This window comes from Bos mutus, chromosome 3 (genome assembly GCF_027580195.1).
Source record: "Bos mutus isolate GX-2022 chromosome 3, NWIPB_WYAK_1.1, whole genome shotgun sequence".
Classification (NCBI taxonomy): Eukaryota; Metazoa; Chordata; class Mammalia; order Artiodactyla; family Bovidae; genus Bos; species Bos mutus.
In genome coordinates this window covers 116,085,554-116,098,093 of record NC_091619.1, presented here as the reverse complement: position 1 = coordinate 116,098,093, position 12,540 = coordinate 116,085,554, and the positions used below count along the sequence as shown (strand labels likewise).

Below are 12,540 nucleotides of genomic sequence, written 5' to 3'. Positions count from 1 at the left end.
GGAGTCGTGAGTGTGGTATCGGCGGGTGTTTATGCCCAGAAGGTCTTTTATCAGCTGGGACTGCTGAGCGGATCACCCGGCAGATGCGGCGTTCCCTGGGTTTGCCACTTTGATGTGTCATTTTAAATTTTCTAAACCTATTATCGAGGGAATCCCTCTATCTCATGTTTCCAGTTGAAACGCAGCGCGGTGAGAACAAGCAGAAGTGGCCCTCCCTGCTCTGCCGCCCGACCCCTGAGAGCCCACCTCGACTCCGTCCGCAGCTCGGCCGGCGCGGACCTGGGACTCCCCCTCTGGGGCTCTCGTCGGCAGTCTCAGCAGCCTTTGCTCCACTTGCTAATAGACCTTCTAGCCAACGGTTGCCTTCTGTCAGTCTCTAGTCGTTACTTGTGGATTTTTCGATGACTGTGGCTCCAGCATAGAGAGGAGACAGGCGTCTTCAGAGAGTGCTTCCAGGAGGGTAATAGGTGCTTCTGTCCTGCCGGCCCCAGGACCCCATGGGATCACTGGCCGTGGATGGACAGGAGCCTGGGGATGCCGTCAGGGGCTGGTAGAGCCCGCACACACCTGGCGTGGGTAACACCACAGAGCCAAGGCTGAACCCCATGACCCGAGTGCTGCCGCCTCCCTGTCTACACTGCAGGCTCCCCTCCCCATCTACACTGCAGTGCCCCCTCCATCTACACTTCAACCTCCCCTCCCCGTCTACACTGCCGCCTCCCCTCCCACCTACACTGCCGCCTCCCCTCCCGTCTACACTGCCGCCTCCCCTCCCGTCTACACTGCAGCCTCCCCTCCCATCTACACTGCCGCCTCCCCTCCCATCTACACTGCAGCCTCCCCTCCCGTCTACACTGCCGCCTCCCCTCCCCGTCTACACTGCCGCCTCCCCTCCCGTCTACACTGCCACCTCCCCTCCCCGTCTACACTGCCGCCTCCCCTCCCGTCTACACTGCAGCCTCTCCTCCCATCTACATTGCCGCCTCCCCTCCCCATTTACACTACAGCCTCCCCTCCCTGTCTACACTGCCGCCTCCCTGTCTACACTGCAGCCTCCCTCCCCATCTACACTTCAGGCTCCCCTCCCCATCTACACTACAGCCTCCCCTCCCCGTCTACACTGCAGCCTCCCCATCTACACTGCAACCTCCCTCCCCGTCTATACTGCAGGCTCCTCCCATCTACACTGCAGCCTCCCTCCCCATCTACACTGAGCCTCCCCTCCCTGCCTACACTTCAGGGTGGAGACCCGTCCTGACACGTCGGTCTGACAGGCGCGATCCTGGGAGATGGGGCTGGTCTTCCACGGTTCCTACTTGTAGCCCAGACTGCCAGCACCATCTGTTAGGCAGATTTCCTCGGAATAAACCCCTTCCTGTGAAAGATACGCTACGGTGTGTGTGTTACACGTCTTGGTGGTCTCATCGGGTCTCCGTCCAGAAGTGTGCCTGCTCTCTGCGAGTTTGTGTCCAGCTTGGCTCTTCTCTCCCCAGGTCTCAGGCTATCTAACAAGTGAAAAATAAAAGTGCTTTCCACTCTTTATTTGCACGTCCTTTTTCACTAGTGAGGCTGAGCGTGTGTGTGTGAAACCTGCTGTGGTTGGTGCTGTTTCTCTGGACAGGAGAGCTTTAGGAGCTGTTTAGTGAGCATGTGACACTTTTCCTTGCAGGGAAGTGGATAGAATTGAAAGGAGCCTGCTTTTCCGGCCTGGGAGCCAGGCCGGTCTTTACTGTCTTTATTACCTGCCCCGGGTGGCTGAGCGACACTGCCTGGACCCCAGCTTCTGGGTCGTCTGAGACAACTTGTAATGAGCCCAGAGGACACGCTTCGGCAGCCGTAGCCCCGGTGCCCGGGAAGGCGCGTGGCTGCCGCGAGCGCCGCGTCATTCCTGAACCCGTCGGCACCCCGTGAACGCACTTACGGTCGGGGCTGGCTCATAAGTCCACACTCCGCGTTTCTAGGAAGTCACCGACAGGGCTGGCGGGGGGCTGCGCTTGACCTGCCGCCCCTGGAGCGTGGATGGCCGCTCCACGCTGTGCTGTGCCCTGTGCCGCCCCCGGCATGTAGGAGGGAAGGAGCGCTGAGCGTGTTTCCAGAGGTGGCAGCCGTAGTTTGTTCTGCAGAGAAAACCGTCTCGTGTGGCCTTGCACCATGGTTTCTCTCTCATCTCTCTATCTCTCCTCACTGGCTCTCGTGTGGCCTTGCACCGCGGTTTCTCTCTCATCCCTCTCTCTCCTCACTGGCTCTCGTGTGGCCTTGCACCGCGGTTTCTCTCTCATCTCTCTCTCTCCTCACTGGCTCTCGCTGATACATGTGCTGCCTTTGGTCCAGCCCGGGACCCTCATGGGCACACGTAGACCCACTGTGTGCTGGGTGGCAGGGAGAGGCCAGAGGACATGGCCTGGGTCTTCATCAGCTCCAAGCCGCCCCGGGAAGTGTGTCCAGGTGGCGGTGAGCCCCGTGGAGAGGAGGGGTCGGGGTGCCCTGCAGGGGGAGCGGACCCTCTGCTGGTCTTCATGGCGCCCACCTGAGAGGAAGCAGCGTGCAACAGGAGTGGAGCTGGGGTGGTGGGGGTGGCAGGCTCCCCCTGGATCGCTGTCACCCCCCCGCCTCCCCCCACTGCTTGCAGTGGTGCCCTGTCCGTGGCGTCTGGGGCACCGAGCGTCTGTGACGCAGGCCCTCCTCTCTCTGACCCACCTGTGGATGGCAGACCCTTTGTGGCATTTGAGTGTCCAGTTTGGGGGGAACCTGAGTGACACGTCCACGGGACCTTTTGATTACTGCTGTTGTGCTTCATGAGGCTGGAGGGAAGGGTGATTTTGAACTTAACTGAAATGAGGGTGCCTCTTTGATTTGAGCCAGTAAATCCACATGGTTCTATTTCAGAGGACCCCATAGGCAAGAATATTTTAGTCTCGAGTGGGCCCTGACCACCATGGCCAAGTAGCCCGTGAGCCTGGAGATGAGCAGCCTAGAGGAGGCCTCCTCCATCAAACTGGTGCTCTGGCCCCTGGGGGTCAGTGGTCTGCCCTGGACTTCTCCCCAGAAGCGGGCCACCTGAGCATCAGAAGCTCCTTGACCATCTTGGAGAAGCTCCATGACCACCGCCTGTCGGGCTCGATGCACAGGGCTTCTGGGTCCGGCCCCAGGTGGGCGTGGGCTTCACCATGGCAGCCCCATGCCCCCAGGGTGACCCCTGCTCTGCCCCAGCCACGCCAGGCTGTGATAGCACCTCGTGTTCTGTGGTGAGGGGCCACCTGAAATCCGTGTGTTTATTTTCACAGTGACACAGGAAGTGGGTGGCAAGAGCAGCCACCGCGTCGGCCGGAGGTGGGGGCGAGAGGCCTCGGCCAGCTCCCCGCCTGCACCCTGGGTGCACCCGCTGCGTGTTGAGGTAGAGCCTCCCCAGGAGACAGTCCCACGAGTGGCTTAGAGGAGCCGGGAGGGCCCTGTGCCGGCCCACTTGCTCAGCTCAGGTGTGGCCTGGGCCCCTGGTGGTCCTAGCCCCGGGGGACGGCTCAGCCCCCACGGAGCCTGGCCTGGCTCTCTGGTCCTGGCCCTGCCAACCCAGGCTGTCCTATGTGCCGTGTGGGCCTCCCCAGCCTGAGCCATCAGCAGAGGAGGAACGACAGGAGCAGGCGGTGCCCACCACCTGCGACCAGGAGCCCTGCTGAGACGGGCCAGGGGAGCCTCCAGCGGCCCTTGGCCTGGAGCAGATGGGCAGCTGCCAGCGGCCTCCGCTTTCCCCTGGGCCCGCGCCAGGCGCAGAGACCACGGCTCACCGTGCGTCCCTCCTGCGTGGGCACGAGAGCTTGGGGGCAGAAGACATGCTGGACCCCTGTGTTCAGTCGCCCAGTCGTGTTCGACTCTGCAACTCCACAGACTACAGCAGGCCAGGCCTCCCTGTCCCTCACCATCTCCCAGACTTTGCCCAAGTTCGTGTCTATCGAGTCGGGGATGCCATCCAGCCATCTCACCCTCTGCCGCCCCCTTCTCCTTCGCGCCATGATGCCGGGGAGGCCAGAGGCCTGGTTTCTCAACGTTCCTTTCATTAAACTGCGCAACAGGCGTTTTCTGCGAGTTCTGTCGTCCTGTGAATTTTAATCACCGGGATCTAGGGTGGTTGTTTCCAGTCTCTTTGTAATGATAATTGAAAGATCTCTTTCCTTTTCTGGGTTCTGCCTGAAACGTAAATATTGTGAGACCAGATTCAGCAGATTTCTGCCTGTGCCTCGTTTACGCATTGAGCAGTTGAGGGGAGCCCGGCTGTGTGTGGGCAGTGTACGGGGATCGGTAATACCAAGAGCTCCAGGTTCTTCATCCCAAGATCTGTTGTTCCGGGCACCATCTTGGTTTCCTGACACCAGACAGCCCTTTGAGGTGTCCATTCCCGAAGGCTGACGATGCTGGTGGAATCCCAGAGTGGCTGGCAGTGGCCTGGTGATGCCCATGAGGGCCTGTACCCCCGGACATCGGGTACAGTGCCATCGGGTCCCAAGGCAGGATCGTCTGAATCCAGGCAGATCAAGACATTTCCTCTGGTAGAACCTCCCTGGGTGAGCAGCCCTCCTTCCTGGAAGGAAACTATGACAAGGGACGTGGCTCATTTCCACTTCGTTTAGTCTTTTGTCCCCGTGGTGTCATTCCGTGTTCCTTTTAGAAGAGAAGAGAACACCCCTTTTTAAATAATTTGCAAAGTTCTCGAGCTGGTTTTACAGACACGCACAGTAACACCAGCTGGAAGCGCTGAAGGTCAGACCCAGCTGTGCTGACTGCTGGCGACAGTCACTGCAGAGCCGGGGAGCCAGGGTGGAGAGCTACGCTTGAAATCCGGTCACCCAGAGTGGCCTCTGCCGCCCTCGTCCTGCCCCAGCTCCTGTCAGCCGCTTGTTGGGAAGGCGGTTGTTTTTGTTTCTGCCATAGAGAGAGGTCGGCCGTGATGCTCAGCGTGTATGGAGCACACGGGTGGGCGCTGAGCTGGGCGTCTCCTCTGCCCATCGCCGCACAGCCTGCTGCATGATGTGGCCTGGGAGCCCCGGGCCCTGGCGGGGGGCAGGTGCGCTGCTGCCCGGGGGCCATCTACACTCGCTCCTCTGCTGCCCGGGGGCCGTCTACACTCGCTCCTCTGCTGCCCGGGGGCCGTCTACACTCGCTCCTCTGTGTGAGCCCCGTCCCGGCACCCTCTGTCCAGCGGCCGCCTCCCTCTCCCTCCCTCCCTCCCGCGCTGAGTTTGGGCTTCCTCACACCCACCCCTCTGCATTCTTTCTCCCGTGGTCCCGGCTGGAAAGGAGCCCCCTCCCCTCCGGGGAAAGTGGGAGGCGGCAGGGCTTGTGGACGCGGGCCCTGGGTGACCTGCTGTGTGTGCGGGCACCGCTGTGACCACAGGGGTGTGTGTGTGTGTGTGTGTGTGTGTGTGCGTGTGTGTGTGTGTGTGTGTGCCACAGCTGTGATCTGCCTGCCCAGGCTCCATCCAGTCGGGGCTCAGCCATCCCTCCTGTTCCACAGTGGGCTGGCAAGCAGGTGTCCGCAGGGCCCCCAGGAGTGGCCACGGGGGCGTCCGCCCTGCGGCGTCTCATGCACGTGGTGGCTGGTGTGGGGGGAAGCGTGCTTGTCCACGGAGAGTCCCAGGGCCTCGCAGGAGACAGATGGCAGCCCCCCCACCCCCTTGGGACAGGGACAGGGCGAGACCCGCCCCAGCCGAAGGAGAGGGGTCGGGAGTGAGTCACGGCCGGGACACAAGCGCCCCCCGGGAAGGTGCTGTGAGCAGAGGCCTGCCCTGGGCAGGTGCCAGGAGGGCAGGGGAGGCCCCACGTGGCTGGTGGGAAGCTGAGGCCGTGCAGGGATGGCCAAGCCCTGGAGCGGGGAGGTGGGGGGGCGGGGCAGGACAGACGGCTGGGAGCAAGCGAGTCGGAGGGGCCGTCCAGCGGGAGCAGGCAGCTCTGGCTGTGAGCGGAGGACTTGGCTGGTTGATGTTCCAGAAAAACCTGTCAGGTGTCTGGGCTTGATCGTGTCTCTCCCACACCCCCATCAGCGCTGGCCCGCTTGTCTGTTCTTGCCTTTTCCAACACGCTAAGTGAAAATGGGATTTGATGGCTAGTGAGGTTGAACATTGTTTCCTATTTATTTTTAACCACTCTTTTTGGTGACTGGTTTGATCTCTTTGCTGTCCAACGAACTCTGAAGAGTCGTCCCCAAACCACAGTTCAAAAGCATCAAACCAGTCCGTCGTGAAGGAAATCAGTCCTGAATGCTCATTGGAAGGACTGATGCTGAAGCTGAAGCTGTAGTACTTTGGCCACCTGATGTAAAGAACTGACTCGTTGGAAAAGACTCTGATGCTGGGAAAGATTGAGGGCAGGAGAAGGGGCCGACAGAGGATAAGATGGCTGGATGGTATCATTGACTCAATCTACAAGTTTGAGCAAGCTCTGGAAGATAGTGAAGGACAGAGAAGCCTGGCGTGCTGCAGTCCATGGGGTCACAAAGAGTCGGACATGACTGAGCAATAAACTCTTTTTGGTGAATCTCATGGCCTTTTTTTGCTCACCTTTTTAGTGGGCTGCTTGTCATGTTCTTGTTAACGTGAAACAGCCATCTGCATGTAAAAGTTGGTCTGTACACCGTGAGTATGGCAAAGAGCTTTCCTCATTCAGCTTTTGCGTTTCAATTTTGCTGACAGTATATATTGTGAAGGTAGCTTCTTACATTGTCAGTTGTGTCGTTTTTGGCAACGTGATCACACACACATCCTGAGTGTGTGTCCGTGGACAGTCGTGAGTGTCTGTGTAAAGGCTGCCTCCAGCACACGGTGCACACCCTGGGCGGCTCCCCCGGCTCGTCCATGGCCTCACCCAAGAAGCGGCCTTCTCTGACTTTTGTCTCCGTGTCTTGGGATTTCCTGTTCCAGAACTTTGTGTGAACAGAGTCTGCACGTGGACTCTTTTCTGTCCTGTTTCCACAGCTGACGCCACACCTGCTCATTTTGCTTGTTTTATGGCCCATCCTTGTTTTTGCCAGTATGTCCAGTTGATTCTTTCGCATTGCCGGGTGGGATTCTCACATAAGAACGCGCACTCCTGTCCCTGAGGTCACGTCTGGAGGACGTCGGGGGTGTGTCAGGCAGGGCTGCTGTGAGCACAGCGGCCACGCACGGTCCTGCACAGGGTTTTGCCCAGATGTGTTCCCACGTCTCTTGGGTTAGTCCTGGGTGTGGGATTGCTGGGTCTCGGATGGGTGTGTGTTTAACTTTGAAAGAAGGTGCCAGGCAGTTTTGCAAAGTGACCACACTCTTTCACGCTCTTTTGTGTCACTCTCAAAAAGGCATTCCAGTCACTCAGTCGTGTCTGGCCCCACAACCCCATGGACTACAGCACACCAGGCTTCCCTGTCCCTCACTATCTCCTGGAGTTTGCGCAAACTCATGTCCACTGAGTCGGTGATGCTATCTAACATCACATCCTCTGTTCATCCCCTTCTTCTCCTGCCTTCAATCTTTCCCAGCATCAGAGTCTTTTCCAACGAGTCAGTTCTTCACATAAGGCAGCCAAAGTACTGGAGCTTCAGCTTCAGCATCAGTCCTTCCAATGAATATTCAAGATTGATCTCCTTTAGGATGGACTGGTTTGATTTCCTTGCAGCCCAAGAGACTCTCAAGAGTCTTCTCCAGCACCACAGTTCAAACGCATCAATTCTTTGGTGCTCAGCCTTCCTTATGGTCCAACTCTCACATCCATACATGACTCCCGACTTCCTAGACTGCATAAAGTGTCATGCGTATTTTCTTCCAGGAGGTCAGTCGTTTCTGTTTTCATTTACAGCCTTCAGCATGAAATGAGTAGGAGACATCCTCGAGCAGCCCTGCTTCCTCCTTGGCGATGCGGGCCCTGCAGCGGGGAGCGAGGCCTGGGGTCCGCACGGGCAGAGAGGGGACCCTGGCCCCCCGCCGCTCTTCTCGTGCGTGTCTGTCTCAGTGTTCCTTTTGGGCGAGGTTCTGACCGTCGGTGTCTGCTGCTTCCCGCCCACAGCAACAGCAGGAGCTGCTGGCCATGAAGCACCAGCAGGAGCTGCTCGAGCACCAGCGGAAGCTGGAGCGGCACCGGCAGGAGCAGGAGCTGGAGAAGCAGCACCGGGAGCAGAAGCTGCAGCAGCTGAAGAACAAGGAGAAGGGCAAAGAGAGTGAGTGCGCGCCGGGCGGGGGGCGGGGGCGGGCGGGCACCCTCCCCTCACCCGTGATCACCTGGGACCCAGGCCCCCGAGCCAAGCTGCATCAGGAGCCACCTCGCCCGTGTGTTTCTGGGCACCCCAGCTTCAAGGCTGGGCCCCGGCTTTGTCTTCACGCAGGGAACTGCAGAGGGCATCTGGCCCCACTTTTGGTTTGGCTTAAGCATTTACAGGAAAGTTTGCAGACTCTTGGCGGACTTAGAAATGACTAAGACCCGTAAAGCATCACAGTGAGCTTCGCCTATGAGTTCAGCCTCAACTCTTTCAAAGTTGCTTTGTCTGAGAGCATTTGTGAGCAGCAGACGGTAGGATGGCCTGTCACCGAGAGGAGGCGCAATGATTCCTGGGTTGCACATTTTTGCCCTTTGACCCCAGTGTTCGCTTTCCATCCTAGCTGTGCTTAAGTGAAGACCAGCGGAGTCCGTTATCTTGCAAGAGGCACCCAACTTGATCTTAGACAGGAGACTCTTCCGTGTGCTGTCTCTGGAAATTAGGTAGACTTTCCCAGGCTCTGGTCCTTTCTGCCAAGACCTCAGAGCTCAGGTGCACGCATGGGTGCCCTGTTAATCCTGAAGGTATGTCAGGCTGTGCACTTCTACCCGTGTCAGGACTCGACATCCTGACCAGATGGTGGTTTACTCTTCTCATGCTCATGAGTAAAACAAGAAGTCTTTGCACACTTTACCAATACATACTGACCTCCAAAAACCTCGAAACTCCTTTATCCTCAGCTGCTGAAAGTGGTTGGGTTCCCCCGTGGCTCAGCGGGTACAGAGTCCACCTGCAATGCAGGAGCCACAGGAGACGCAGGAGATGCAGTTTGATTCCTGGGTGGGGAAAATCCCCTGGAGGAGGGCATGGCAACCCACTCCAGTATGGACAAAGGAGCCCGACGGGCTGTAGTCCAAAGGGCTGCAGAGTCAGACGTGACTCAGCAGCTGTGCACACGGGCACACTCTGAAAGTGGTTAGCCATCCATGCAAGTCGTTTTAACAAGCTTTTAAAGTTTATATACAGTTTTATATACACACGAGATACAGCTAAGATGTCTTAAAGATCCTTGTAAAGTCTGTTATTTGAAATTGTCTAAAAAGTCTTTTTACTGGTGTGTGTTGTACATAAAGAATAGTGCACAGACTTCCGTGTGCAGGGATTACCCACGAGCACACACCACTGTGCAGCCACCCCCAGCACAGCACCTGCGGCCAGTTCAGGAGAAGCCGCCACGCCCCTCGGCCCTGCAACCCCGACACACAACACCGCTTTTCAAACTGGTGTCAGTGGACTCGCTAGCATGGAGGCTTCTGTATTTCCTCCTTTCGCCCCACACTGTGCGCATGGTGTCCTTGTGTAGCAGGAGGGCTTCACTTCCTGCTGAGGTCCCCACAGCTGTGCCATCCACTCGAGAGTCGGTGACTGTTTGGGCTGTTCCTGGGCTCTTACAAACGCTGCTGCTCCACACACCCTTGGCCACGTCTTGTGGAGCAGGTCAGCTTCCATAGGTGAGGCCAGTCTCCAGAGTGTCTGGACCACTTGGTCACCCCCATCAGTGACATCATAGAAGTCCTATAGCCCTGCATCCCTGCCGTGACTTTAAATCTCAGCTCTGAGAAGCAGCCCCTTGGCTTCACTGCTTCCTCTGATCATAGCGGGACTCAGCGTCTTCTCCTGGGCTCCTGCCCACAGGGATGTCCTGTCCGGCTGAGTCCTTGTTCCAGTCTCTTGCCCGTTCTCTGGTCAGTCGTGGGTGTCGCGAGGGTCTTCCTTCACCTGCCTGTCCCTCTCCTGGTGGTGCCTTTGAAACCACAGAAGTCTCGGCTCTAATGCAGCCTAACTTACACTGGTCTTTTCTAAATTAAAACGTAATCTAATCTGTATTATTATGCCTATATTATTTTGTACATTTTTATAATTTCTTTCAAAAAGCATATTGTTTTTCCTAAACGGATATAACTAATGTAGTATCTTCATATTCACTTTATGTCTCTGTTTATTTGCACATTCTTAGTCATTGTTTTTATACACAAAACTAACAGCTTTTCCAGTCAGTTATTACAGCATTCACTCTTGAAATAATAAATGTATTTTAAGCATATTTGCACTTTCACTGTCCAATAGAATTTTAGTGTAAAAGCAGGTCAGAGTTTGTTTCCCACATGAAGTCTAGCTTGTGTGCCAGTATTTGAAAGGAATCGGTAAATCCAAGTGGGACAGCTCATTACAGCACAGCGATTAGGCGAGATGACGACGAGCCCACAGTCGAGACTTCGTAAATGAGGGTGGAAGGCCGGCAGGAGAAGTGGACTTGCAGGCTTGGCTGGCCACCTGCACCTTGTTCTGTGAATACAGATCGCGGCCCTGCCGTGGGCAGCTGTGCCAGATGGCGCCCATCACACTTGGTCCCCACTTCCCTGCCCTCTGCCTCCCATGCCCCCCGTCTGCCACCTGCCAGGCTGGTCCACATCACCAAGCTCAACCGCACCAGGAGGCTGGTCTGCACCACAGGCCGCTCACCACCACTCGTGCTGAGGGTATGGCTGGGCGCTGATCACACCTGAGCCTGCAGCACTGGTCACCAGCACACAGGCTGTCATGATAGACTTATCTGGGGCGGAGGGTGGGCGCCAGCTTTCATTTCTAATACTCCGGGATGACTCTAAGGTGCAGTGGAGACTGTGAGCCGGGGTTGGGGTGGTTGCCCTCGCTCTGAGTTAGGGGCCTCAGCATCCTGGAGGCCCTGTGGCCTCCCACTGTGTCCACCGCGTGGGGGCTGCCTTCCATAGACCCCGCCCCACGGACAACAGCATGTGGTCCCACAGGCACCCTGTGAGGGGCTTTGCTGTGGGACAGTAGGTACGTGGCACCCAGAGCCCGCAGAGTTGCCTACCTGGTCCCCGAGTGGACCTGCTATGGCCCCGCCCCCTCTCCTGCCCCGCCCTCTTCTACCACCCCGCCCCATAACCTGCCCTGCCCTCTACTCCCGCCCCGCCCCACCCCGCCCTCTTCTCCCGCCCCGCCCTCTGGTCTCACCCCACCCTCTACTCCCGCCCCACCCCTCTCCCGCCTCGCCCTCTTTCCTGCCCCACCCCCTCTGCTCTCACCCCCACCCTCTACTCCCGCCCAGCCCGCTCCCCGCCCCCTCTCCCGCCCCGCCCCTGCACCGCCCCCTCTCATGCCCCGCCCTCTACTCCCACACCACCCTCTGCTCCCTACCCCGCCCCTCTCCCGTCCCGCCTTCTGCTTCTGCTCCTGACAGCCCCTCGTGATCTTACGACGGTAGGTTGTTCTTTGAGGAACGAGGGCTAGGTGGAGAGGGTCAGCAAGTCCCTGTGCGCCCGGCTCACCAGCAAACCCAGGGACTCACCAGGTCGCTCAAAGGCAGCTTGGTCTACAGTGCTTCCTCCCCGTCTGCCAGAAACTTCCAATAAAAATAACATCTCAGGCCTCACAAAATATGAAAAGATTTGACTTCTGAAAACAGTTTCAATCTGTTCAAAGTCAAAAACAATTTCTTCTGCCCACCGGGCAGCCCCTCTACAGGCTGTAGGAATGTTCTCTTCTCCCCTCCAGGCTCGTCACAGCAGCAGCCCCAGCGGTTCAGCTCATGGGTTTGGGTGGTCGGGTTTATTATTAATAAGGGACTGTGTACAGTGGGTACTTGGCACGCCTGCATCAGCCCTGCAGCCCTCAGAGTGTGGTCTTGAGAGAAGGCAGGCTTGCAGGCCGCATGCTGGACGCTGCTCGGGCCTCACCTATGAAGGAGATTCTTGTTTGTGTGGCTCACAGAGGCCCTGGCGTTAGCATCTCCAGTTTGTAAGCATTTGAAAATGTAGTGCAGAGCTTCCGTTGTGTCGTTTCTTGGGGTTCTTTAAAAAATGAATTTCTTTTTGAATATTTCATTGAAAGGTTTGTTACATTTAACATTTATGGTGCTTTTAATTTTAAATAATTCTGCAGTTTTCCTGATTGATGCCAGTTAATGCTATTGATTTGGTAAAACAGTGAATTCTTAGAGTTGATGGCAGTTTTCATCTTACTCAGCATGAACACATGCTGTTTCATCTGTTTTATTTAATATAACCATGTTTAAGACTCTAAGGTACACTGTCTTTAAATTCATTTAAAAACAAAAAATCCAACAGAAGACCTGTCTTTGTTCTCTGGACAGTTTGGAACTAACACTAGGGCATATTTCTCTCTGGTAGTTAGAACCACAGCCTGGGGGGCGGGGGGAAGGCGCCCTCACTTGGAGAAGTTGTTAGCTTTGCCTAAAAGTGGTTCAAAAGGGTGGAGATAGGGACTTCCCTAGTGGCTAGGTCC

The 12,540-nt window shown here is 56.9% G+C and overlaps 1 protein-coding gene across 7 annotated transcripts in view; it reads left to right on the top strand.

Moving 5' to 3' along the window:
* The window catches only part of HDAC4 (histone deacetylase 4), a 288,731-nt gene that overhangs the window by 186,818 nt on the left and 89,373 nt on the right, over window positions 1–12,540 (top strand). For all 7 annotated transcript variants that reach the window (XM_070368625.1, XM_070368624.1, XM_070368630.1 and 4 more), the window contains one exon: window positions 8,025–8,175. In XM_070368625.1, the coding sequence (XP_070224726.1) occupies window positions 8,025–8,175 (151 nt within the window). The remainder of the gene's footprint in view (window positions 1–8,024; window positions 8,176–12,540) is intronic.